This window comes from Pyricularia grisea (genome assembly GCF_004355905.1).
Source record: "Pyricularia grisea strain NI907 chromosome Unknown Pyricularia_grisea_NI907_Scaffold_4, whole genome shotgun sequence".
Classification (NCBI taxonomy): domain Eukaryota; kingdom Fungi; phylum Ascomycota; class Sordariomycetes; order Magnaporthales; family Pyriculariaceae; genus Pyricularia; species Pyricularia grisea.
The window spans coordinates 1,665,009-1,691,505 of NW_022156718.1; the positions used below are offsets into that span (position 1 = coordinate 1,665,009).

Below are 26,497 nucleotides of genomic sequence, written 5' to 3' on the forward strand. Positions count from 1 at the left end.
TGCTAATATGAGATTCGTAGACGAGGTGCAGTGGAAGCAGGACTGGGCTGATTGTTCTAACATTGGTATATACTAAATAAATACAACAAGGTTTGTGCTGGTTCTGCATTATGCATTCTACAGTCGAAGAGTGATGGTATGTTCCAGAGCTTGCAGTAAAGACTATAAGCTGAATGACAGCTCGTAACAGCGCTGTAGTTTCTGTGTCTCGTGCTAAGTCGGTTTTTGAACCTTAGTAATTTGAGAAGCTTAGTTGATGTTTAGTCTACCTATTTGTTGGTTTGATTTGCGTATACTACAATTGCACTCGTTTCCATTCCTAAGATGTGAATACACGCCTTCCCGAAATCCACCGCCGAGTCTCTGCACAAAAGCCTCTACGGTTGGGCTCTTGCAATGATATGGTTGCATATTTCTCCGCAAATGGTTCATCCAAATCCAACCCTGGCGCCTTGATTATGGCATCCGATATAATCTCGCTGGCTTGTAACAGACTTCTACCGCGGACATCACCTATGCAACCAAATACTTGAAAAGTCACAATCTCGAACCGACCAGTCTGTACCAAGGAGTCGATGCTGACATGAGATCAAGTACGGAAGTGGAATCTACGAGAGAAGGTTCAGGTTCGAAACCAATAATATACATTTCGCAGTCGAGAAGAAAGAAAAAGGGGAGGACGGGCTCATCCTAGGCATCTGCTTGATAGACCTTAGACTTGGCCCGGAAACCATGGGAGACTGTAGTAATTTGAGTCGAGTCGATCTATTATAACTATTTTCCCCTAGGTCTGAAGTTTTAACTACTTCCACCAAGAAAAAGGCATCATGATAACCTCGCTCGCAATCTCCCAATTCACACTTCAAGCTAAAATCCCGCTTTTTAGGACAGTAAGACTCCAACAAGAATATGAAAAAGAAAAGTAAAACAGGTTCCTCGATATTTTAGCCGACGACAAGTTTGAAATAAAAAAAAACTGCTTAGAATTTTGCCAGGTTTGTCTGGTAGCCGCAGCATAGTGTTGAACTATTTGCATGAGAGTTTGTCAGAGTATATGGGGTACATACTGTCGATCCAACAGCGGTTTGCATTGAATTGATACCTAATCGCAAGGAATGCCAGTAGGGCTATGAGGGGGAGTGACAATGTAATCGTCGTAGTGGACCAGGTTGCCCGCATGAGGCTGCAACTGCGGCACACCCGAGGAGTCCTTGGTCACCGTGAAGCGCGTAGAATAGCTGCAATACAAAACGACGTGTATTAGTTTCTTTGCACCCCCAACACATACCAGCATTAATCCCAACAGGCTCGGCTCCCTCTCCTCTGAATTCGCACTTGCTATATAAGAGGATATAAGAGAAAACCACCAGAACCAGCCGGCACAATGGGTCCAAAGGGGCAACAGGGGGAACTTTTGATACTTACTAAGCCTTTGTGCAATCGCGTCCGTTAAACCGGGTCTCTATAACGCCCAAGACGTCGTAAGTTTTAAAGCGTGGCGTTTCCGAGTACACCGTGGTAATATTAGGCAGGTGGTTCCATTGTTTGTTGCCCGCAGGCGGGAGGAGTGCCTCCTTAAGGGCAATGATAGCGGCGGGGTCGCTTGCTACGCTGTTCAGCACGGTGAGCTTTCCCTGGGGAGTAAAAAAGTTTGTGAAGCTGTGGGTGGCTCTAGGGTCTTCGGCTGTGGCGTAAAGTCTAAGGCCAAATTAGTTATCAGGATCAGAAAGGTTAATATGGGTGGTGAAGGATATTCCGACTACGAAATAAGAAGAGAAACAAATACAACGCAGGTATTCTATAGCAAGAGAGATACGGACTTACTTTTCCAAATAGCTCCCAAAAGCACGCTCTACTTGGCGCCGAGGATCATAATGTCTCATATCCACCGCCGCTGCGGCGCCTAGCAAAGGCAAAGTAGCAATTATGTCGTTAATCCTCATTTTGAAGGTAATTCGGTAGCGATGACTGTTTGTTCGGGTGTTTGACAAGATAGGCTAGTATGATGAACGGAGAGGATTGGGATTACGATGGACAGTAGTGGTTTGGCCGTGCTTTAATACTTGTTTTTCTTTGTTGCATTCTGGCATATTCAACCCTTGTACCTTTTGTAACCTCTTTGCATACACAAAAACTAGACATTTACGGTTTACTGCTTCGCTAGAGGTGAAGATTATCTTGGAACAGTGGCACGATACTGTGGGCCTTGTTCTCGAATCTGACAAGAGTGTCGACTAGAAGAGAAAAAAGCCCACCTCGCAGTGGGTATCCGGCGCTACTCCAAAACCTACACTTTACTAGAGGCCCATTGATATATATATGAAGTGACAGGGAAGGGGAGTGTTAGCTTGGTCCTGAAATATCTGTATATAATCATGCATACAATTTATATAACTTTCACATACTCTAGCGAATGAAGTTAAAAAAGGTAAAAAATTTCACGAGCCTCATCAGCAACAGATCATCTCTCAAACATGGACTTGATCATAAGGTTATTATTCACGGAATGAGGACATTGTAGACAGTGTAGCATGGTCATACTTTGTTAGTGTCATCCTTGGATCCTTTTCTACTTCCACTTAGCAGAAAATACTCAATGTGGGGAGTCCCGAGCAATTATTAAAGTAAGATACGTGATTGGGCCCTGGAAAATTGCTGGTACTTTCTTATTGGATGTATAACACTAGTAAAATGGCATTGCAGCGAATATCTTGGTAGCAGTAATCCTGCTCTTCTAGAGCCCGGTTAACTAGACTAGCTAGAGTTTGCTTTTTCGGTTTGCATCCGTAGCTGACTCCTAAGCTACTCGGCTTTATTATCTGTATTTAAAATAGTAACTTACTTTATCAAGGTGGCTACAGAAATACCATGGTACCAGGCGAATGAATCCCCCCTGTTACCGTACGTATATGGTTCACCAACCTAACTATCCGGGGAGAGCTTAAAGTACCTGCGGCATAATACCACGGGTGCAGGCAAAAGAATCCCCCTTACTACCGTATGTGTATGGATGGGCCTTCACCAACTTGACTGTCTGCGGATAACTTCAAGTACCTACCGCATAGTAGTTTCGTTCTTTTGCAAATATTGCCAAAATCAGGAACAACCACACGGCCCACAGCCAACAGGATTGTGCTAACTGTTCAGGGATGGGGACTTTTACCCATACCACTATAATAGGTAACCTATCCAAAGCGGCCAGATGTTTGCATTTGTTTACAAACAAGAACTTTCAAAGTTACATTATTGCTTAATATAGAAAGACAAGGGTAGTAACTCAAATCAAATTAGCTGGGCTTTAATTACACCTCCCAGCCTATTTGCAGATGTTGGCAACCACTGTTCTTCGGGCAAATAAAAAGGTTTAGCTTGAAAAAACCACAGTTTCTTTTTATGGATAATGGAAACCCTCTGGAAATCTATCTTTGAGCATTAATCCCAGTGCGCTCAAAGTTAGAGAGTGCATTCAGCACACAAAGTCAAATATCCTAGCCTGGATAAATTCTGACCCGCACTTCTGTGAGGGTATTTTCCAGGTGACTCTCATTTACATTGATACTAATTAATCCTTACTGATAACCGTCTAGATTATTTCGGAGATTACCGCGGAGCTATTCGGCAGAAAGCCCTACCATCACGATTCATGAAGCTACATAAGCTGTTATAGACAAACAACAGGAGCAATTCACTTGTGATAGAAGCTTTACGATTAAGTATCCCCACCAAAAGCACTATATCTTGCGCTGCAGCTTCGACTAGCGTTGCTTTAAAGACCACCCACAAAATATATGGGCTTGTCTAACTTGTGGGTCTGCAATTAAAAAGTCTTTCACCGGTTAAATGTTTGGAGGATTCAATGCATTGACAATACTCATTCAATGTATTTCTCGGTCTTGCTCGCAACCCTCGTTCCGTGCCCCGAGACGGAGCCTATGGAGGTCGAACCGTTTGTCATGATTCATAAATACGACTATGGGCACACCGCTACCTGAAGTGGTAGTCTGCTACGAGATTTTGGAGACTGGATACGACATTGATTGTGCATAGGAGAGATTGTGTGACTGAGCATGGTCAGCTGTTTTAGTTTGCCGTGGAACTGGAATTCAGCTGAGCAGAATAAATCCAGCAAAACTTCTGTGAATTAGGATCAGACCCCTGACGAATAGTTGGTGTTTTGCCCAAAGCAATCTTTCCATGTCAGTTTTTGCTGGAAGCAAGGCTTCGGTTCAGCCACCATGTGATGCCACTGGTTACTAGCGACTTTATCACCACCGATTCCCCAGCCAGGCCTGAGGAAACACCAACACCAAAATAGAAGCTCAGGCAATTGGTGTCAACGGGAGCGCTAGCATGATAACCGATCGGTAGCTCTATCATGAATATGGGGAGTGAACTCGTTCCTCTGGGCTATTGACCTGTGGGGATATCTGCCAAAGCTTGATGCTGCTGCACTTGGTGCCTTCTACAGATCTGCTTTCATCCGCTTCCTCGACGAACCTTACACAGCGCAACACAGACTTTGTTGCCTGTATACACTAGCATCTCTGTCGGCTCCAGTCGGTTAAAACCTGATCAACGCCCTCAGCAACCTTCAAGACATGCATCAGTGCTTTGGTCGGTCGACGCTTGCTGCTATAAGGCCGGGCTCGAAAAGTTCCGCAGGCATCACGGCCTTCGTCCAAGTCATAAACGCCAAGAGCACCGGATGGGCCAGCGGTAAGATGCTACGATGCCGCAAGCCTTGAACTAGACTAGTCTACAGCTCAAACAGAACGGTACGGGCAAGCATGGTTTACGATGCGAGAACGGGCTTTTAGAGAGTAACAGAAGGGGCTGTATCCTGGTTATACAAAACAGGCGTTGACTGGTATGGGCGCAACTAAGGAGGAATATAACCTTGCATGTCTTATGCACATTTGGATTTTGGAACGAAGAGAGCATATGCGAGCATCCGACCAAATCTTCCAAGTGCTTCATGGTGAATATTGAAAATGCAGACGCTTGATTTATAATCTAATTATGACATATGATACAAGACCTTCCCCTCAAACAACCTCCTCGCCGTTCTTGACACAATACACCTATCTATCGCTAGCCCTTGCTCCGCATCGGGGCGAGTCCACGTCTCGACCTCCATGACGCCGCTGCCGTGCTGGAGCCGGATCTGCCGCTTGGAGATGCCTTGCGCATCAGCCGGCGAGTTGTTGAGATCATCTCCGACAACCGACGAGGGCGGGCTCGGCGTCCTCTCTGGCGTCGGAGGCAGGTCGCGGCCTGATGGCCCCTTGCCTTTCTTGGACTTCTGAGCCAGCCGGTGCGCAACAGTGCCTTCGACCGCGACGGCGCTGGACAGACACACGCCGCCTGTAAGCTGCAAACTCGGGTGTGGCTTGCCCATGCTGTAAGCGCAGACCACTATATCTGGTGAAGTAGTCGTTGTCATCTCGTCTATTGTAGTGTTGCCTAGGTTGTCGGATGATGATGATGGTGGTGGTGGTGGTGCAGATACGTACGCCAGCTTGGGCGTGCCGCGGACAAGGCCGGCGGCCTCTACACTATCGGCAAGGCCCATGAGGACCGCACCGCGTCGACGGATGGCCTCGGCCACCTCGAGCGAAAGCGGCGAGTCCCGGGCCTCCGTCTGCGCCTGAGCGGGAAGCGTCTCGGCGTCGACAACGACAAACGGGTTCGCGGCGTCGATGAGAGTCACCTCGACCGTGAACGCCGGCAGGCCGGCCACGTCGTCGACCTGTATGCTCTCGGACCGCTTGCCGCTGGGAAATAGCTTGCCGGTCATGCTGCCGGCGGGCTCGACAAAGGCGACCTTGATCTCGCTGCCGGGGCCCTTGACGCCCGGGATGCGGAAGTCGCCGTCCTCGACCACGCAGCCGTCCTCGTCGATCTCCACCGTCTCGACGATGAGCCTCTCGGTGTTTGTGTTGAAGATGCGCACGTCGACAAACTGTGCGCCCGGTTCCGGGTGGACCAGGCCCTCCTGAATCGCAAACGGGCCCACGCCAGAGCACATGTTGCCGCAGTTGCCCGTCAGGTCGATGCTCTCCTTGCCGACGGCTACCTGGACAAAGGTGTAGTCGACGTCAACCCCCGGCCGGTTGGAGGGCGCTACGACGGCCACCTTTGAGGTGACGCTGCTGGCGCCGCCGACGCCGTCGATCTGGCGCGCGTCGTCATACTTTGATCCCATGGCGGCCAGGAGAGGGGCGGCCCATTCCGACTCCGAGGCCGGGAGGTCCTTTCGGTGTAAGAAGAGTCCCTTGGAGGTTCCGGCGCGCATGAGCACGGCCGGTATGGAGCGGCGAACCCTGCGGTGTGGGGTCACGGCCATGTTGAAGAGGAAAGAGGGTGGCAGCTGTGGGATGATGGGGATGGGTGTCACGTGTGCTGCCTGATGGAGGTATCTTTTTGCTATTGAGTGTCTGAAAAAGACTCTGGATGATGCCTTAGGGAGGGAGAACATGCGGGAATGCTAATACCAAGCAGGGTCATCCACCGGGTAGGAGATGCCGAATAACTAACTGAGTGTATGGTATGTTTAGTGTGCTGGAATTGTCACTTTAGTGACGACATGGGGCACCGAAAGTACTTTCCAGCTCTTTATAACCAGTCAGTAAAAAGACGGAAAAAAGATATTTTCGGGTATCTTCGATGATGTACCATGCAATGACACAAATCAAGTTCACTGACCCCGTCAAACTCCACTCAGGGGGCGGTACCCGTCCCGCGGGTACTGCAGTTATACTTCCCGCACACTCCCGCGGGAACATATCTGACTCGTATGCGAGTCCCACCACATGACATGGGCACGGGCATGGGCCCCCCCGGAAAACGGACAATTCTAGACATAGGAACTGTCCAATGCGGACCCGTTGAAGCCAAAAAGTAGATCATCGAAAGAAGTTGCGGCTCCAGAGGCTGCTCCATCGGGAAATAATCCCACCCAGGTGGCCGAGTGTCCATCGATGCCTTGCCGCGCATCTGCAGAAGAGCTTTGCTCCGTTCCACTAAAGCCCATCACCCCTCCCGTCGTCGCAGCCGTCGGTGTTCTATATTGCATCTGCTGGTCCTCGACCACCCCCAGTCGGCCTGTCGTTGCATCTTCAACATTGTTTTCCTGACCTCGGACAAAACTTTGGATTATGCCGTCAATATCCGACCAGCCCGTCGACGGAGATGCGTCTTCAGAAAAGTTCAACCGTTGATGGCCATGCTGCCGGAGTTGCTGGACCGTCTCGCCTTGGCTTCTAGAGTTGACTGTCACCTGTGATCTTGAACTCTCAGGGCCTGCCAGACTTGAACGGCGTTGATTTCGCGAGGCACCACTGGACTCGCCCCCAGGATCAGTGAGATTGACTCCGAGCCGCTTGATCAGGCTTTCCACGATGGCCTTGGCCCGCCTGACTGCCCAGTTCGTCTTTGAGTTATCCCTAAAAACGCCCAAGCAAGTTTCCAGGTTTTCACGAGCCTCCGAGTCCGTGCTGCGCTTCGCCGCGATGCGCACATGAATGGTGGCGGCAACATACGTCGCGTACGAGATGAGATACGGCGCGTGACGCACTGAGAATGCCCGATCGTACGCTCGAAGCAGGGCAGCTATGCTATCGGCTGCAGATGCACATATTATGAAAGAGTTGACGGAAATCGAGCGGGAGGTGTTGTAGAGGTGGCCGTCAGCAACAAAGGGGCGGTGGAGAAGGATTGTGAGGACATGATACATGGCACTGGAGATATGAGGAATCAGCAACAGACCAACAGACAAGGGTGCCAGACTAGAGTGAGGTAACAACTTACTGTAGACTGAGGACGTGTGGAGGAGGGACCTGTGTGGACTTGATCGGATCAAAATCGAGATGTTTTGGTAGAGACTTCTTCCAGGCTACCAATTTCGAGTTGAGGCTTTCGAGAGTGGCACACAGCTCGACAGCGCTTTGGTCAAATGTTCGTTCGGTGTAGATGCAGCTAAGGATGTCGCTCATGACGACTGACAAATGACACAAGGATGTAAAGGTTGACACACTGTAGGCTGGGCTACCACTGTATTTCTTATTTTGCATGGAGTAGGCAAAAGGTTGCCAGTTTTGCAGCTCCTCGTATGTATCTAGGAATTTGATAGGCACAGCTGTATCAGATTCCCTGAGAGTAGCGGGACGACCTTGGTATAGACTCTGGATCTTATCAACCACTATCAAGGTTGGGGATAGAATTGTTAGCCGGTAACCAAGGAGATTGCTTTTCTTGTCTAGATGCATTGGCGCCACTATTCGGAAACCGACACAGTTGGGATATGCTTGCTTACCGAATGCACCCCAGAAGACCCTCCTCCTAATCTCCACATCTTCATCTGAGAACTTGCGAGGGCTCCCCAGATCGGGGGCGTCCACATGCATACCCAGATCGATGATCATCCGAAAAGCCAAGCCCGCGTAAAGCCATGCGGCGCTCCTCTCGTCGCCCAGCGCAAAGAGGGAGTTTGTCATGACGAGCAGAGCCTGGATTGTTGTGATCTCGCTGCGGTCGAGGGCGCCACCCAGCAGGTTGCGTACACGCTCTCGGAACTGCCAGCCAGCGGTGCGTACATCGTCGTGGTCGCGGCGGACCTCGCGGCGTGGGCTGAACTTGGAAGCACCGAAGTATATGGCGTTGAGAAGGATCTTGGAGAAGTACGGGCCCGCACAGGCCATGTCCCGCATGAAGGCCGGCCGGTACGTGATACAGAATGAGTGGTGCTGCCGGTTCCAGTGGAGGGACAGAAGATGCATCCCCAGATCGGGGTCCACACCGTCAAAGTCCAACGTCCCAGCACGATAGTTAAACTCTTCTAGCTGGGCTGTTTTGTGGGGCGGGAAGAACGAGCAAGTAAGTAACAAAGCCTTACGGACAGAGCCGGCATGGGGATGGGGAAAACAAAGGCAACGGCATACATTGTTTTGCGGCTTCAGCAACAAGTCCCTTCTCGGTCCATTCATCGGGCATCCGATGGTTCAACTCAGTGGCGGAGGCACGCTCCTGAATTGCCTCCTCAAACAGAGTACTGGTGCGCCCATGATAGCTCGACACGCCATTGGCCGACACCACCATTCGGGATACGCCAGGGCGTTGGGAGCCGGCCGGGGTGGCCTTGGACTGGGACAACGGACCCCGTGTCCCATCGGCAACCTGGTGGACCGAAGGCTCAATCCCGTCCTGATGTGACGGTTCTGATGAGTGGGCCTCATTTGCGCTATCATTGTGGGTCCGATTGTTAGACTCATCACGCTGCTGGGCCGAAACGGCGCTAGTTGTGGGCACCGGCGGATCCGCCGTTCTGCGCCGCTTTCGGCGATGTTGGTCAGAACTGTTTGTTGGCGCCGGAGGAGTGACCGATTGAGTCGAGGCGGGAGCCGAAAGAGGTTCATAGACACAATCTTTCCCATAAGTTTTGCAGTTGGCACATGTTGGTTGTTCATTGTTGCATTTAATCTTGACCAAGCGAAAATTAGCCTTTGTTCCGATCGATCAAGCGTTTTTCACTTGCAGATTTTTCTTTTCATTCTTTGTTGGCTGGAGTGGATTCGTGTCGTGGCGTTGAAGAGGGGAAGACCAAGCAAAGAAAGATAACAAACCTTGCGCTTTCGACAGAATGTGCAGGCCTCTACGGCCCGTCTTCGGGGACGACCAGAAGCCGTCTGTGTCGAGTCCATCAAATTTTAGCGATAAGGCTGGCAGCGCGTTGCAGTGTGTACGAAAAACCGTTGAACGGGAAGAGATTTTGGACGGGAAATGGAGTGGGCAGGGTGGTCTGTTGTTTTGGATTAATGCCGCGGCAAGCAAAACTTGTGCGGCGGTAAGATCGGGAACAAGGAAAAAGAGGCTCTGGACCAAGATCCAGGGTCCACTTGAGTCATGTGATTTTCTAGTAATCCCAGCTAGGCCCCTTGGCATTGAGCCCCATCGGGAACATCCTGGTCAATTGAATGGGGACACGGGAAGTAACGGGATTGGCTGGAGATGAATTTGACGGGTAAGACGCGTCCCAACCGTGGCTTCAACTTTTTTTCCATGCTTCGCGTCTTGACGATATATACAACCTTGAAGTACCTCTTAGAAACCCTGTCAATTTGTGATAATTTTATTTATTTATTTATTTGTTCAGCATTGTATTTCAAGATCAATTGTTCACCTTTGTGCCTTGAGCTTTTTCTTCAATACCAGCTCCATCCATCGCCACCATGTCTTCCCCGATAGCATCTCCGCCCGCTCCCGCCTCGTTCAGTGCGACATTACCGCGTCCTTCTGTTGCAAACAGCAAAACCTCGCAGTCGCAAAAGAAACAAATTTCACCAATAGTATCTCTCGCATCAGGAGGTATTGCCGGTGCCGTAGAGGCCGCTACTACAGTAAGCAGCCCCATCGCGCTGGGGTGTCGCAGAATTCCGTGCTGATGAATCCACGCAGTACCCCTTTGAGTTTGCAAAGACAAGGGCCCAACTACAACCCAGCGGCTCCAGGAATCCATTTGCAGTCCTTTCCCAGGTCGCTCGCCAAGACGGTTTCCGCTCCATTTACACTGGTTGCTCAACCTTGATCCTGGTAAGTCAAGCCGCCCCGTCTGGTCGAGATCATGTGCACTTCCAGAGGCTAACCCTTTGAACAGGGCACGACGGCCAAAGCAGGTGTTCGCTTTCTGTCGTTCGACTCTATCAAGAATGTCCTCAAAGATGAGCAGGGAAACCTATCCCCGGCTCGAGGCATCCTCGCAGGCATGGTCGCGGGCGCTGTGGAGAGTGTTGTGGCTGTAACACCGACAGAGAGAGTAAAAACAGCACTGTAAGTATCTCACCTCCTTGTGACTGTCATGTATACATCCCAAGCCTTTCGGCGACATGCTTACTTACCATGTTTGATATTCAGCATCGACGACGCCAAGTCCGGCAAGATGCAATACAAAGGTGGCTTCCACGCCCTGACGGTGATGATCAGGCAGCAGGGCATCAGCGAGGTGTACCGCGGTCTCCTGTCGACCACCATGAAGCAGTCGGCCACCTCGGCCGTGCGCATGGGTTCCTACAACATCATCAAGGAGCAGATCAAGAAGAGAGACCTGCCGCAGAACAGCGCCGTCACTTTTGGTTCGGGGGCCATTGCCGGTACCATCACAGTCTATGCGACACAGCCTTTCGACACGGTCAAGACCAGGTCTCAGTCCGCGCGCGGCGCTGGGACAATGGAAGCCTTTAGAAGCGTTATTTCTACAAGTGGCGTTAAGGGATTGTGGAGCGGAAGCACCATGAGGCTGGGCCGATTGGTTTTGAGTGGTGGCATAGTCTTTACCGTGTATGAGAAGGTGTCGGGCATTCTTACTGGAGGGCAATGAGGCGGCGCTGGAATGGGCTCGTGTTTTTGACTTGTTTAAGTGTATCATACCCCATAATGCATCATAAATTGATAGACATTGGCTTACATTTCTAGTAAATTTCTAGTAAAAGTCGCGTCAACAATGTACTTGTGCGTGAGTAGTTGGTACATTTATTTGCCTTTCAATCTAACTTACTGCTTTGGACCCAGATTTTCTTGCATTACAGAATCGGGCCAAAAGCGCTAGGAAAAACAATGCATACGTCACTCTTTTTGATTTAATATTTATCCCGGTCCCAGCTCTTCTAGCTAAAAATTACCGGGTCTTCTCTCCGTTCAGTTCCCGCGGGAATCACTTACAAGGGTTGTGCATTTGGGTGAGTGGAGACCACTTCCCGCGGAACAGGGAAAATCCAAGGAGCCAAGAGACCGACTAACTAACTAACTATAAGCTTCCCCGCAAACGAGCTGAGCTGATCTGGGGCCCCGCAAGAAAATATCTTGGGGAACTTTTACCAGCCGAACGGTTGTCTGATCTATAAAAGGGGCGAGCCAGGTTGTCTAGCACACGATGAAGTTTGTGGAAGAGCAAGAGACCATTGCTCTCTCTCAACACAAGTCAACCAGAGCACTCTACCTCCAGTCTACATCCAGTCCGACTTGAGCCATGAGTAACGCACCAAATGGCGATAGCCACGATGACATCTCCAAGGTGGGAGGAGACGTAGAGCAGGTTGAGCAGAAGCAGCAGCAGGAACGCTCGCTCACCCCCAAAGAGATTCAGGGGCAGTTCAATCTCCTTCGCGACTTGAGCGATGCTGAGTTGGAGACTCTGAACAAGAAGGTTCTCAAGAAGATCGACTGGCACCTGATGCCGGCCATTACCATGATGTTTCTCATGTGGTATGTTCTCTATCATAATACACTTGGATGTATTATAAACCCTGGCTAACAAAATTTGAACAGTTACCTCGACAGAATCAACGTCTCCAACGCAAGACTTGCGGGCATGCAGAGTGACCTGCACATGTCAGACACCATTTGGAACCTTGGAATTTCTACCTTCTACATTGGCTATTTGTTTGGTCAGCTACCTGGAAACTTGTGGTTGGCCAAGGCTAGCCCCAGATTCTTCTTGCCTTTGGTAATGTTGGCCTGGAGTGTGTGCACCATCTGCACACCGGCTTTGACCAAGTAAGTTTGATATTCTCGAAAACTTCGAAGAGGCTGTGGTTCTCTTACTAACAGCCTTTCGACAGTGGTGCTGGTTTTGCCGCCATTCGCTTCTTCACCGGACTGGCTGAAGCCCCTTTCTTTCCCGGTATCACTCTGAGTAAGTAGACTAATCGAGGCTGTTCAAAGCCCCAGACCTCCCCTTTCTGGCAGTCGAGGTTTCTAATTGTTCCTATTCACAAATTCAGTAACTTCTTCGTGGTACACCAAGCACGAAAACCCTACGCGTATGGCCGTCTGGCACGCAGGAAACACCATCTCCAACATCATCTCGGGTTTCCTCGCGGCCGGCATCTTGACCACCATGAGCGGAGTCGCTGGGTTGCACTCTTGGCAGTGGTTCTTCCTCATTGAGGGAATTGCTTCCATCATCGTTGCCGTGGTCGCCATGATTGTGCTGCCCGACTACCCACACAACACGCGCTTCCTCAGTGAGCAGGAGCGCGAGATGGCACAGTACCGCGTTCTCTGCTCCAACGGCGGCAAGGACGAGGGCATCGGTGGAACTTGGGATGGTGTCAAGGAGGCCGTCAAGGATCCCTTTACCTGGATCTTTTGCCTTATGCACTTTGCCTTGGTCACGGCTCAGAGCTTCAAGGATTTCTTCCCATCTGTAAGTTTTTCTGGCCACACACAAAAACCCACAAGAAGATCTTGTCCACGAACATGCATGCTGATAAACTTCTTCCATAACAGATCGTCAAAACCTTCGACTTCGGCGAGCTCACAACCTACTTCATCCAGGCACCACCCTACGCCTTTGCCTACGCCTTTGCCTGCCTGTGCGCCTGGTCATCCGGCCGCCACCAGGAGTCGTTCTGGCACGTCGTGGTGCCCATCATCGGCAGCGCGGTGGGTTGCGCCGTGCTCATCTCGACCGAGAACGTGGGTGCTCGCTACTTTGGCCTGTTCCTGCTCATCTCGGGCACGTACAACGGTCTGAACCTGCAGCTGTCTTGGGAGACGACGCTTGTGCCCGCCCCTCGCAGCAAAAAGGCAGCCCTTATCGCCATCGCAAACTGCATCAGCCAAACCAGCCACTGGTTCAGCCCTTACTTTTGGCCGACTTCACAGGAGCCCTTTTACCGTCTCGGTGGCGGATTGGTGCTATTTGGCTGCCTGTGCGTCGTCATTTCTGCCTGGCTGGCCAAGTGGCGTGCAATCAAGCTCAACAAGAAGCTGGACGAGGCCGAGGGCTGGTCGGAGCACTCTGGTGTCGAGAGGGGATGGAGATACGTTACCTAAGACTGGATAAAGTGAGGCGGAGGCTGAGCCTTTTGAGAATTATGATGCATACATAGTATTGAGATCAAAATTTGACTTGTTTTAAGCGGCTGTTAATGCTGTTGCCATTTTTGGTGTTGCATGCAACAGAAGCTATTCGTACTGAATACGAAGTAGTGGGACACTAACCCCGCATGATCAAGTTCCAATCCAGCATAAACCCCAAGTCTCCGCTTGGTAATAAATACCTGAACTATTCTGGATTTGAATGATTTAACAATTCTCATACACACAATCCTTACATCCATACATCCACTCAAACCAACGCAGGCTAGCACAATGCCTCCTGTTACCTATTGGATGTTGAATGAGCGGCGCGAAAAGGATTGCGTTTCCATTACTACGGAACGCAAATTCTTCCGCGTTGGCAATATTTGGATCAAACGCAACCTCCGCCCGGCCGAATGGCAAATTCATCCCATCCGTGGTAATATTATTGTGCCTCTCTTTGCAAAAGAACGACTACTAAACGAGGCTGCCACTCTACGATACATCGCTGAAAATATAAATATACCCATACCGAAGCTGATTGGCTGTTTCGAGGATGACGGCGCCGTTTATTTTATCACAGAGTACGTCGAAGGGGTACAGATGAATGAACTTTCCCAGGATTAACGCAAGAAAGTGGAAGAAGAGGTGAAGCTTTACCTGCAAACCTTTAAGGAATTATGTTCGGCTGAATGGGGCGGCCTTTCGGGGATTGTAAGTTGATTTATTAACTAAATACCCATGTTTATTCAAATCGATCAGGTCCAGAAATATTTGTTAATGCGTACAAATTTTATAGGTAATACCGCCTTATCGTGTTATTACCGACACATTCCGCCCTCGATGGAATATGCAGAGGCGGGATTCGATGGATCTTGTGTTTTGTTATAATGATTTGTCCATACACAATATCCTTGTTGACAAGGATACATTTAAAATCAACGCGATTTTGGACTGGGAATACGCCGGGTTTTTCCCGCCCCAGTTCGAGGCAGAATACTTCCGACGTCCAGGCCCATCGGTTGCACTGGAGGGCGAAGATGACGATGTGAAAGAACTGGTGGGTATCTTGAAAAAATGTGAAGCAAAGTGAAGCAAAGATTCTTCTGCTGGCGGTGTAGGGTAACCGTTCAAGAATTACATATTGAAACGCTTCCTGTGCATGCCTGACGCAAAGCTGACGCCGCCAATGGTTCACACCTCGAGAGATCAGGAGAGCATCGAGCCTACACGGAAGCCCAGGATCATCACGGCGGAGTAGTCTTTGCTTTACTGTGCGCGCCGCTAATTCCCTGACCAGGAGTGACCCCCCAACCCCAAAGAGAGATAACCCACACGATTAGATTCTGGTAAACCAGGCAACGTATCGCCATCTCCCACAACTCTGCTCCCCTTACCACGGGGCAAAAGCAACGGAACAGGTTAGGTCTTTATGGTCAAAGTAGAAGTATAAGAACCCAAATCTTTGCCCGGGCCCCGAAAAGTCCAATTGTCATCATGCAACGTTGACCCCGCCATTTTCCGCCCTAGTCCACGAATCGGATTGCACTCTTGCTCCATGCCACAAAATAGAGCGGCTTCCTGCATAACTGAGCAATTCTGTTCGTCTAATAAGCTGCCAAGGCTGCATATGCTGCCCACCATTTGGTGTGTACGTTGGCGGAGTTGATCAAAAGGATCGTTCAAGCATGAATCTGGGAATGTCATCTCTAATGTCTTGCAACCGGTTATGCAGTCAACCTGGCCACCCTCAAGTTTGTACACTAATACATGGCCGAGAAACAGTGCTGTAAACTGAATTGTGGGCGATTGATAACGCGGTTTCTCAGCCACGCAGAATTCCAGTTTGCCCCACGCCGAATGGGACCGCCTGCATGAGTGAACGAAGGATAATCAACTTTACCACCACGTATCATGTTATACAAGGCTCAAAGGCATTAAGTATGGGACTTTCCAGTCCGGACGGTATTGTCCGACTTTTTGCCACCCGCTGGGCTTGACGGTAATACACCCTTGCGTGTGAAAAAAAAAGCCAGGTTGAATAGGGTCGATTGGTTGATCAGATGGTTAACGAAGACTTAGTTCCACGACGTCGCATTATATGACGCTCCATTCTCGGTTTTGGACTTAGACCCTAACCATGCGCTCGTTCCCTCTGGCGTGCATCGCGAGAAGGGGCTAGGTTGGGGTTAGAACGGATGCCCAACTACGTATCACACAGCATCAATCCATCCACCACGACTCGTTCGACACCCTAACCCTCATCACTCGACACTTTTGTTTTCTCGACTCTAAATCACGCCAGTCGCAAGTTGACTGCTGTTATGGAATGAATGCTGGTGAGCTGGCTTGGCTGGATTCTCAATGCATAATTAAAGTGGAGTACCTGTGTGCATGGGGCACGGTGTAGTAGCTCCGGACTTAATTGCATCATATGCACGCCCCACTGTAGCCTTATCGATATGCCGTCATTGTTACCATGGCAATGCCTCGCAGCCCGCCTGTAATCAATCAATTGAACCTTGGTCATCATCAATGTATTCCGAGCGGCGCAATACGTTATTTTCAAATACATGATCCATCGGCCATCAAACCGCAGTAATCATCTCTTCACCACAATTTCGTCGCGATCCTCCCGTCTCCGTTTGATTAATGGCTCAAGTCGCCAGACGCGGTGACGACAGCATCTTGACCTGGCTCGAACAGGTCATTCCAGTCTGCGAACAGCCTCTTTTGAACCCGCCTTCCATCCAGATCGCGCCACCTAAGAAGCGCAAACGGTCTTCCGCCGTCACCAACCGTCACGCCCTTGCCTCTCCCCCGCCTTCGATGAGCGCCGTCTCCCGCATGAGTACCCGGACCCCGACGAGGAGGAAGCGCCGGGCAGCAGCGGAAGATGGGGACGATGACGCACCGGTCGACCTGGAAACTACACCACGACAACGAGGAGATTACCCAGCTTGGTCAATACTCGCCCCTCCTCGGCTCTTTTCTACACCCCAGGCAGCATGGGAATCGAGTAGTGTCCAGTCGGCCACGAGCTCTGGCGTCTCTACAAGGTCGGGCCAGCACTCTCCAAGTAAGGAATTGGCGAGGCTTGCCCTGGGCCCCGGTGCCCTTGTCACGCAACCCCTGGCCCTGACGGAAGCATTGCCACCGATGCTGTTTGATATGCTTAAAGTTATGGAAAGCATTTAAGAGGGTAGCGTCGGCATCTTCCCAGAACGGATAAAGGTTAGCACTGTGGTTGCCACTTTTGTTGTTCCTTTTTAACACTTATCTCTCTCATACAGGATGCTCTTAAAAAAGAGGCAGAAACCAGACGCACCTTCGAGATTTATCAACATATGTTTGTTCCGAACGAGGCGCGTGATCTACTAGGCCCGACTCCGTCAGTCTCTGAGGTGATGGACATTGTGGAGGACGCACGTCGCTGCAATTCGAGGGTCGAATACGAAGATGGTTGGATATCCGGCGTCCATTTCCCGCTCCTGCGTCTTGCTCTTAACGGGAAAAGAGGGCCCGCCAGTGATCTGCTGGACGTGCTCATCACGTACGTCTCTCACCTCCCAGCATATATGACTGCACCGCTGATTATATCATCTTTAGAACTCACGCCAAAGCTACTCGCAGGTATAGTCCTCTCGCCAGCCAGAAATCGAGGATGGTAGATTTGTGTCTCGTCGCATGTCCATCCAACTTAGTGGACCCAACCGCTGTCGCTGCGAAAAAAGCCATCGATGTCTTGCGCACAAGGCTTCCCGGCTCATCCATCAACCATAGCGACGCCCCCCCGCTACTGGACGTCCCAATCGTGATCAGCATCGAAGTCAAAAGGAGCGGCGGCGACGAACAGCGACAAACACTTCAAGTTGGCACTTGGCAGGCCGCATAGTGGAACATGTGGTCGCAGCTTTTGGAGGGTCGGCTTTTACAAAAATACTCGATTGACACAACGCCCTCTGAGGATGGCGGCGGCGGTGGCGAGGGGGCAAATGATGGTTCAGTGAGTTCTGCGGAGCGTGCCGTGGCCGAATCGGACCGCCTACTCGGAACACTCCCATACATCCCAGCGATACTTATTCGTGGCCACTCCTGGTATCTGGCTGCCACCTCCCGCCAAGGCGACAAGACCATCCTTTGGCGCGAATACGCCTTTGGCACGACCCAGAGCGTCGTGGGTACGTACAAGATTGTATGTGGACTGCAAAATCTACATCGATATGTCCGTGACACATTTTGGCCGTGGTATCTTCGAGTCATTTTGGAGATCGAGCCAGATGACATGCGATAGTCATGCTGGTGTCGAGTGGCACCATTCTGTACCTGTAGTGACGGGAGGCAGGGAAATCACATCGACAGCTTTTTCGTTCTTTATTATGGTAGCAAATTCCCTACAAAGTCCCCGAATGGCTTGCGGATTATGATTGTGGTGTATGTAAACCAGTTATATCTAGTTGAGTCGCTCCAACATGTGCCGTCGTTCATCATTTGGCGGCCTTCTGAAAACGCTGCCAGTCAACTCGTTCATTCTCTTCCAGATCCGAAACCCCTTCTTCCTCGTAATCTCTTTAGTCAACCTTAACCAGCCTTCCAATTATCCCAACCAAATAAAAAGGCACATAGTTTATTAGATGGAACTTGTGTATTTCAATAATCACCTGATATTTCGTCCTCCGATCTCACATCCATTCCCCGTTGAGTTGTGCTGCAAGTTCCTGTTTTTATTCCGAGACTGGTCTCAAGATGGACAATTCGCGATTCCAAAGCAGCCCATTCGGCCTGTGGGAGACAGCGACAATCCTGTCGACAGTTTGCTTAGTTTAAAGCCATCTAAAAATAGTTGTCAACCCACTTACAGCAGCCTCGCGTGGTGCTTCCCTGTCCGGCTTGTGTCGGGTATATGAAGTTGATGCTTCGAGATGTAAGGCTGTGTAGATGGAGTCAGATAAATGTCATCTGGGAGAAAAAAAAAAAAAAAAAAAAAAAGAAGATAAAACTTGCTCGCTTATTTGAGCTCTCTGCTCAGAGTACCCAGGCGACGTCCGCTGCATGTGTAGCTGGAAGGTCTTTCTCGGCGGAGGCACTTCCTGAGGGTTGGTTGCCCCAGATTCGGGCGGCAGCTCTGGAGTAGCCTGACCTCGACGGGGATGAAGTGCCTGCCTGCGAGGTTTAATTCTGGACGCGGATGAAGATGGGTTGCCGTTAAAAAGAGTCACGGACATCTTGGTGTTATTATGTTCTTCCATGTTGTTTGCTTGTCTCGCATGCGTCGGATTCAGATGCGTTAAATCTAGAGCCGATTGGTCTTTCGGGGCAGTTGGAATATGACCGAAGCTAAAAGCAGCAGAAGCCGGCTGGCTTGGTATTGGTAGGAAAGCAAAAATTGGTAGAATTCCGTAAAAGGATATCGAAAAAGGGTCGCAATTAATTTGGAATTGGGAAAAGGCTTAAATTGGATCCAAATTAGGTAACCAGCCAACCACCTTGTTAATGGGAAACTTTAAATATAAATCAGCAAAAAATGCGGCTATGGACGGCGAAAGCGATTCCCAAATATGCTCGACCTTTTTAAAAGGCGAGGGTAATAGGCGTTCCATAAAATTTAAAACCCTAATTTTGACATTTTGGCTCTGCCCATAAAATGGTTCGCCAACACCATTTTTTTTTCAAACCATTAAATATAATAGCAGGTATACGGAAAATGTAACGGTTAATAATTTGGATAAAATCCTCGCGCAGCTTTTTATATTTCTTTTTTCAGCGTTAACGTAATAAACGTTTTAATAATATTTGATTAAGGCGTTTATTATGTTCGAAATTAGTTTAAATACAACCTTATCGCATTCGATATCGACAAAAACAACATTCGCCTCGATATCGACAAAATAAAACTCGGGATCTTGCATTAGGGATGCCAGGATCCAAATGGCGTTTGGCGATAACAAAACTTTGGTAAGGCATTTTTAATGTTCAGCAACGTTATTGAGCGGTTCATTGGGTTCGATGCGTCTCAATGATTTTGTGAGCCACGGTTCGATCCTGGACCCGACAACGATAGTCATGGAGGAAGGCTGCGGCGTAAAAGCCACAATAGATTGAAGCTGTGTATTTGGTGGCATGCTGGGCAAGTTGCGAGAAAGAACAGCAAAGAAAACCGGGAATAAATCCGGTGCAATCTCGACGTCAAGCATTTTATAGTTTAACTGAATTTGACTTTGTCAGCCTTTCTGAAATTATACCGCCCAGTTTGGCTATTTCATTTTACACCCAACAAGTTGCTCCTTGCTCAGATCTTGCCACTACAAAGCGTCCGGGCCTTAATGATATAATCATAGCGAATGGGAAAAAAGCGTCTCTCAAACCCCGGTCAGGACTTGAGCCTGGACGAAAAGACAAGCATCTCTCGTCACCTAAATCATCTCACCATCGACGTTGGAGCCCGCTATACGCAACGCAGAACCGTACAATGGCTGCTGAACCAAGTCAGCGACGCACTATTATTATACTTATGCTGCAAAACCCCTCCCCGTCCGATTCGAAAATGTACAACTGGGAAGCTCGCTGAAGTCGATGGTGGCCGTCAGGGGTGCGTTTTGTGACGGGCTCGTTCCGATTGGCCTTTACCTTTACGGAGCCTTTAGGGTGATTTCGGCGTAGCATTCCGGCACTCAACTGTGTATTTTTGAGTGGATCTGCATTTTACAAGATTCCCTGCCCTGGCCGTTTCCAAGTATTTACAGGTTGACAGGAGGAGGCACTGAAGTTTTTCAGGGATATTGCCACTTGTTATCTTTGGGTACTGGGATGATATGCAACGAAAGATACCTTTCAAAGGAATCCAACCCTTGCCCAGCCGCGTTGGCGAACCATGCCAATCAAAGGCAACCACAAACGAACTCATCTGGCCTGGGCGGTTCCATGGCCCGGTTTTGGCTTTCGCGGCTGATTGGGTTCATCCAAAGAGAGGCAGGACGTGTTGCTGAGTGTTTATCCTCAGCCTCCCCGGCGTTACATTTGCGTTTTTGTTTTTATTAATGCAGAGAGCATGAACCAAACACGATATCTTTGTTATCCGCTGTTATCGCACTTGGGCGTGTGGATGCACGCTGTTTAGCATATATCACGTGCGACTTGAGTTCCTAACTTTTCAGGCACTCACAACTCCGCACCACCCCTTTATTTCCTCCTGCAGCCAGATTGCATTTTGACTCTCTTTTGTATAGTAGACAAGACAGATAATTAGACATAGCGAATCGCACTAGTTACATTGTCTCAACCCCGAATCCCTACGCGTAGACGAGGTCTATGAACAGAAACCTTGCCCAAAAGTGCCAAAACTTCTAACCAATGAAGAAGGTGAGTGCAGAGAAATACGTAAACGTCATCTCCTAGTAACCCTCCACTTTGTTGTAGATGGTAAACCCAGTAGAGGCATGCATACTCCAGATCTGCGGGGATCTGTGTAATTATAACTTGCTTTTTAATCTCATTTCTGAGCAAGTTTGGCTTTCGAATGTTACAAATATCCCGTCTGAGCCCTGCTTCCATGCGTTTGATGCATTGTGCCGCGAGCATAGCGTGTGTCTGTGCCGCGTCTACCCCATAATCAAAGTGACTAGAGGCTTTGAAATTGAGCATAAAGTCACTGAATGACTTATGCAGGAGCCGTACAGGAGTTTCAGGGTCCTTCGGGATGCTGAGGACGGCGTGTAGATGACGCAGCCACAAAGTGACTCGACGTGAAGGTATGCCAAGCAAGGCCGCGATTGCTTTGTATGACAAAGGGGTTGCGACGAGTGTGACAGCTCCTAAAACATCGAATAGCTCCATTCGGAGGTTCTCCGCTAACGGCTTCGGTTTCTCGTGAACATTATAACTTCCGAACAAAACGTAGTGTAGGATCGGCAGGTAAACCTGATCTAGCTGGGGAGTATTGCTATCGCATTGACGAAGCCAGAGTCCTAGCTGGTCAACTGGATCTTCCCGTTTATCGGGATCATCGATAAAGCGATATAGAGTCGCTGCATAGATAAATAGAGGAGAAGGCGTTGTCGACAAATGGATTAGACGATCTAGTTGCGCTGGATCTGGCCAATTTTCCAGGATCTCCCATTTGTGCTTAATAACAGCAAACTTTTGTTTAAGAAAATTGGCAACGTCGCTTCGCGTTTCGTTTCGGTGCTCTGCCTCTAGATCCAGACTGCGATAGCGAACGCTATTGAGGGCAGCCACCACAGCAGACGTAAATCTGCTTGTGATCAACACCCGCAGGCACACCGCGTTAACAGTACCCAGTTTGGAAAGTAGAGCTAAAACCTGGCTGAGGTGGCCAGGTTGCTCGCATTGGTCCAAAGCATCGATGATGATTATCCGAGATCCATGGCTCGCGTCAGTAGGGGGCAAGTCACACAAAGGAAGCCAAAGTAGCTTTTCGAACTGGATGGCAAGGCCCTTTTTCTCCACCGCATCTTTGTCAAGACCGCTAAGTGATTTCTGAAGACAGCTTTTGAAGTGAGGAGTTGTTTCAGCAAGCTGCGCAGCGAGGGGGGGAAACAGATACGTCGTGTTATTTTCTTTATGGCTGGCACCATAATCGACATGAGCTCATGAAAGGTTGTTCCACGACCCAATGCTAGCACACAATGAACCGCTGGCTGCCTCACATTTCTATCCCTACCCCGCTAGGTTTCGGTATTTTGGCATTGTGCCCGGCGAGGTAAGAAATTAGTCGAACGCCGTGCCGCTGTTACATTAATTTTACGATTAAACGAGGCGGACGATGTCGTTTTTGTAGTTAGTAGAGCGCGGTTTAACGGACTTTTCTTTTTTTTTTTTTTTTTTTTTTTTTTTTTTTTTTTTTTTTTTTTTTTAATAATTTGGGCTATGTTTACGGAGTTCCATCGCTGCAATGTGTAATGGGGCGTTCCGAACCAAGCGAAATTCGACAGTATTCGTATTGAACTAGTCTAGTTACTTTGCCTTGGCGGCCTTCCAAATATCTTTGCCTGCAAGTAGCTAATACATTCCCGAAGATAGTTTTGATCCAGTTGTCAACAAAATGTGTATCAAAGGCTTTCATTTGAACCTGAGGATCATGGGCCTGACTCACTCACTACCAACCTGATCCCTTCCCACTGCCTTTGTATGCTCCTACCTTCCGGATCACCGATTAAAGTACGCTGCAGACATAACATCTACCATACAAAGCCCATGTTCATGATTAGTATGGTGTCTCCTAAAGACAGTTGCAACACCTATCCCGAGTCTTTCAGCAAAAAATGAGATGCGTAGCGTAAAAGCCGTTATATACCATAACCATCTAACATAGGTACCCATGTACAAGAATTCCCGTTCCGTTCCAGACCTATGAAAAATGCTCGAAATCCGGATTGACTTGGGTCTTGCCCTCCCAGCCGGTTCTCACTCAAAAACAAAAAGATGACGAAACTTGAGTCAATCAACCCTACCAAGAGGATAGCTGACCAGTAGCCACCCCTTTCTCGGACCTGCCTTTCCCTGGTAAACGCCTCTTTGGACCTGCCTATCAAAAGAAGAAAAAAGAAATTTCCCTGTATAGCCCTTTGACAAAAACCTCCAGCGGGCTAAGCTCTCAAGCAAGGAGAAAGGCACTCAGATGAACTTGTTGAACTGGTCATCATTGGGCCACAGCTTATCGGACCAGGGCCTCGGGGCGGAAGTGAGAGTCTTCTTGTCGGCCCAGCTATCAAGCTGAACGGCTGGGGAGTCCTTGGTGAGCCCGCCGGGGATCTTGTAGGTCGGTCCGGGAGCGGAGCCGTTGTAGTCGGAGTCGACGTCGAGGTGGGCGCACTGCATGTAGAATTCCTTGGCCTTGTAGGGGTTGTGGACGGCCATATGCTCGATGCGCATCAGGTACTGGCCCCTGGGGGTCTCCAGAGGCAGCTTAAAGGTAAACTGGTTTTTCTGCCATGACAGCCAACCCTCGTCGGTTCCGTTCCATGGAGTTGTCGTAGTCAACCTATATTTGAGTAGTGTCAGCGCTGCATTTCTTATCCATGGATGACAGGGAGTGTTGATGATTTGGAAAGCCTTACTGGTAAACGGTGAACCAATCGCCCTCGCCCATATAATCACTGACGTTACCGGGCGCTTTGCTCATTTGGATCTAAAACAAAAGATATCAGTAATTAGTGTATAAGGCGACCAAAAAGAGACACCTCAGGGTCCAAAACCAAACTACATACCGTAAGATAGCCCGGGTGGCCGATCTTCGTATTGATGTTGGTGGCGAAGCCGATAACGTCCTGACCAGCCACAACCTTGGCCGCCTTTGGCTCCTTGGCGTGGTTCTCGGAGCCCTTATTGCAGCGGAGGTCGTTGGACTGAAGGATGTTGCCGTTGTCCCACGACGGTTGGAAACCGTTGTCGTGCTCACGAACATACTCGTACTCATTGGTCTTCTGACCCTTGTACATCAGGTGAGGGAACAGGTAGTGGGCGTTGGTCAAACTGGGCAACACCGACGAAGCGGCGGCGATCAAGCCGAAGTACTTCATGATTTTTGGCTTTCGTTGGAACTTGATTGTCTTGTTAAGGAAAGATGGTTGGATAAAAAGCAAAAAAAGGGGCAAGGTGCACAAAGAATGTATCCTCGTAGGGAGGTGGAGCGTAGTAGAAACGATGGTCTGAAGCCCGAAAGCTGGGTGATCTAATTGAAATTCCATTCCATAAAGTAGAAGCCCGACGTGAGTTTATATAAGAATCCCAATCTATGGCAAAGTTGACGCCCGTGACAAAAAATAAAAGGGGGGATCACAGGTATCCACGCGATCAGATCTTTGAAACGAACAAGGGAAGGGATAGGGCATATATTTCGATGGGCTGTCACAATGCCCGACTTGTTTTGTTTACCTTTTTTTTATCTCTCTTGTTTCGCTGGCTATTTTCCGCATTTTGGATCACACTGTGGGGCCTGGAATGCTGTCAAGATGCGAAAAACAGAACAAATCGAAACAGCGCGTGCCTGAAGTTGACAGCCCAGCCCACCCATTCGCTTATTCGATCAACGCTCAAAATATCCCGCCAAGACTATGCTTAACGTGAAACGGCTGTAAAAAAAAAAAGAAGACAAAGACACAGAGAAAAACCGAGTCATCCAGCCATTGATCAGTCGTCCGTTGTTTAAGTTTGAAGATCCCCGCCTACCCATGTGCGTGGCTTGGGATGATGCATTGAGACGACGATTTTCGGGACATTGTATCGGATGACACATTTGGATGAAGTTCAGAGGAAACGTCTAAAACTGGAGCCTTCGCGTGTAAAATATAGCTTTTGCTTCAGCATAGGCGCGGCGCAGGCACACGTGCAAGCGCTGCGGTGCTGGGCTCCCCCGCCAAAAAAACTGTCTGAGAAATGTTACGATGCAGCACCGGTCTGTCGCAAAAAAAGAAAAAAGAAAAAAGAAAAAAAAAGAGAAAAAAAGTTACCAATATGGAAGATACTATGGGTGCAAGGATGTTCGTAATATTCTTAAACTGCGTTTAGTTTTCCCCAAAGAGCCGCATCGTTTACCACATCATCAATCACCATCCCCACCCCCCTTTTGTGGTGGTTACAGATCTTCGGGTCGGCACGCCTGATATGGCAGCTCCACCAGTGCCACTTTGATGCCACGTAAATGGAGACGTTCAATATGACTCGACTAAGAACGCAATTACTCTGTAGATGAAACCCTTGACAGATGGCCCTGTCACTTCCACTGCCTCTCAGGATTGTCTTTGCGAAACTTTAGAAGTCATCCTTTGAGCTCAGAAAGTCCTCTGAACGCTTGTCGCTGCAGTTCATCCCATCCTGCTTGTTCGGGCGCGACCTTCGTCAGTCCCTGGGCAACTGTCTGAATTCCTACCGTTTCCCGGCTGATTCGGTGCGCGCAGGCAGCCCTTCTTCTGTAGCTCCCATCCTGAGTATGTAACGGGCGGCTTGGCGTTTCGAAGCTCCAGCGGTTTGTGTATTACATCCAAATTGCATACCGCGCCAAGGAATACGCGACACTAGCCTTTTTCTGTTCTCAGAATGTAACGTGTTTACAACAATTGACGTGTAAGTCATTACATTTTTGCTTGGCGCGAAAGAGCGGCAAAGAATCACTCACCAGCGATACTTCAAAGGGCTCATATATGGAACTCTCAGACAGGGATTCCATCGTTCTCTCTAGGCACTTGAGGTCTGCCTCGCCATTTTGGACCTTGAGCTCGTCAGGTCTTGCTTTCATCCCAAGCTCGGATATCAGCATGCTTATAAGATGTAGGTTTCGCGGCTGGTTGTATCCCGTAAAAGAACGAAGGAGCCTTTGAATTTTTGACGTCATCCCTTTTAGTCAGAGGAGCTCTTCGCAAGAGATACCACCTGTTTTCGATATACCATAATTTCACTTATGTTGACCCTTTAAAGACCACATACCTACGGAACGCTTCGGCGTTCCCACGAAACCTTTCACGGAACCCAGTCTCGGCTTCATCGTATCCAATCTGATCGTTTTCAAGCTTTTAGATGAGTTCGAAGCCCGGCAACGGATTCGGGACCACGCACTGTACTTCGAGAGCTAGGTAAATCGAGAATGTTCCACCGCGTCCACAAATTGAAGCTGGAATTTGGTGGT

At 49.3% G+C, this 26,497-nt stretch overlaps 9 protein-coding genes across 9 annotated transcripts; 5 read left to right on the plus strand and 4 right to left on the minus strand.

The window, feature by feature from the left end:
• Positions 1-1,102: 1,102 nt before the first annotated feature.
• Positions 1,103-1,943, minus strand: PgNI_07203 (uncharacterized protein; the record flags this gene model as incomplete). Its single annotated transcript, XM_031127218.1, has 3 exons — positions 1,103-1,238; positions 1,426-1,698; positions 1,825-1,943. The coding sequence occupies 3 exons, from the start codon at positions 1,941-1,943 to the stop codon at positions 1,103-1,105; spliced, it is 528 nt and encodes a 175-aa protein (XP_030981256.1).
• A 3,074-nt stretch (positions 1,944-5,017) lies between these two features.
• On the minus strand, positions 5,018-6,346 carry PgNI_07204 (uncharacterized protein; the record flags this gene model as incomplete). The annotated part of the gene is made up of 1 exon (XM_031127219.1): positions 5,018-6,346. The coding sequence occupies one exon, from the start codon at positions 6,344-6,346 to the stop codon at positions 5,018-5,020; it is 1,329 nt and encodes a 442-aa protein (XP_030981262.1).
• Positions 6,347-6,856: 510 nt separating this feature from the next.
• Positions 6,857-9,799, minus strand: PgNI_07205 (uncharacterized protein; the record flags this gene model as incomplete). Its single annotated transcript, XM_031127220.1, has 5 exons — positions 9,621-9,799; positions 8,940-9,477; positions 8,315-8,845; positions 7,810-8,200; positions 6,857-7,739 (listed from the first exon to the last, which is right to left on the minus strand). The coding sequence occupies exons 1-5, from the start codon at positions 9,696-9,698 to the stop codon at positions 6,857-6,859; spliced, it is 2,421 nt and encodes an 806-aa protein (XP_030980858.1). The 5' UTR covers positions 9,699-9,799.
• A 427-nt stretch (positions 9,800-10,226) lies between these two features.
• On the plus strand, positions 10,227-11,371 carry PgNI_07206 (uncharacterized protein; the record flags this gene model as incomplete). The annotated part of the gene is made up of 4 exons (XM_031127221.1): positions 10,227-10,394; positions 10,453-10,587; positions 10,652-10,824; positions 10,909-11,371. The coding sequence occupies 4 exons, from the start codon at positions 10,227-10,229 to the stop codon at positions 11,369-11,371; spliced, it is 939 nt and encodes a 312-aa protein (XP_030981119.1).
• A 648-nt stretch (positions 11,372-12,019) lies between these two features.
• Positions 12,020-13,830, plus strand: PgNI_07207 (uncharacterized protein; the record flags this gene model as incomplete). Its single annotated transcript, XM_031127222.1, has 5 exons — positions 12,020-12,255; positions 12,319-12,546; positions 12,612-12,685; positions 12,774-13,198; positions 13,282-13,830. The coding sequence occupies 5 exons, from the start codon at positions 12,020-12,022 to the stop codon at positions 13,828-13,830; spliced, it is 1,512 nt and encodes a 503-aa protein (XP_030981121.1).
• A 318-nt stretch (positions 13,831-14,148) lies between these two features.
• PgNI_07208 (uncharacterized protein) lies at positions 14,149-14,979 on the plus strand (the record flags this gene model as incomplete). Its single annotated transcript, XM_031127223.1, has 3 exons — positions 14,149-14,454; positions 14,491-14,571; positions 14,657-14,979. The coding sequence occupies 3 exons, from the start codon at positions 14,149-14,151 to the stop codon at positions 14,948-14,950; spliced, it is 681 nt and encodes a 226-aa protein (XP_030981267.1). The 3' UTR covers positions 14,951-14,979.
• A 1,530-nt stretch (positions 14,980-16,509) lies between these two features.
• PgNI_07209 (uncharacterized protein) lies at positions 16,510-17,752 on the plus strand (the record flags this gene model as incomplete). The annotated part of the gene is made up of 3 exons (XM_031127224.1): positions 16,510-17,037; positions 17,151-17,410; positions 17,467-17,752. 3 exons carry the CDS (start codon positions 16,510-16,512, stop codon positions 17,750-17,752), a joined length of 1,074 nt encoding a protein of 357 aa, XP_030981268.1.
• A 6-nt stretch (positions 17,753-17,758) lies between these two features.
• On the plus strand, positions 17,759-18,189 carry PgNI_07210 (uncharacterized protein; the record flags this gene model as incomplete). The annotated part of the gene is made up of 2 exons (XM_031127225.1): positions 17,759-18,038; positions 18,152-18,189. 2 exons carry the CDS (start codon positions 17,759-17,761, stop codon positions 18,187-18,189), a joined length of 318 nt encoding a protein of 105 aa, XP_030980613.1.
• Positions 18,190-23,490: 5,301 nt separating this feature from the next.
• PgNI_07211 (uncharacterized protein) lies at positions 23,491-24,395 on the minus strand (the record flags this gene model as incomplete). Its single annotated transcript, XM_031127226.1, has 3 exons — positions 23,491-23,857; positions 23,934-24,004; positions 24,084-24,395. The coding sequence occupies 3 exons, from the start codon at positions 24,393-24,395 to the stop codon at positions 23,491-23,493; spliced, it is 750 nt and encodes a 249-aa protein (XP_030980612.1).
• Between the last annotated feature and the right edge of the window lie 2,102 nt (positions 24,396-26,497).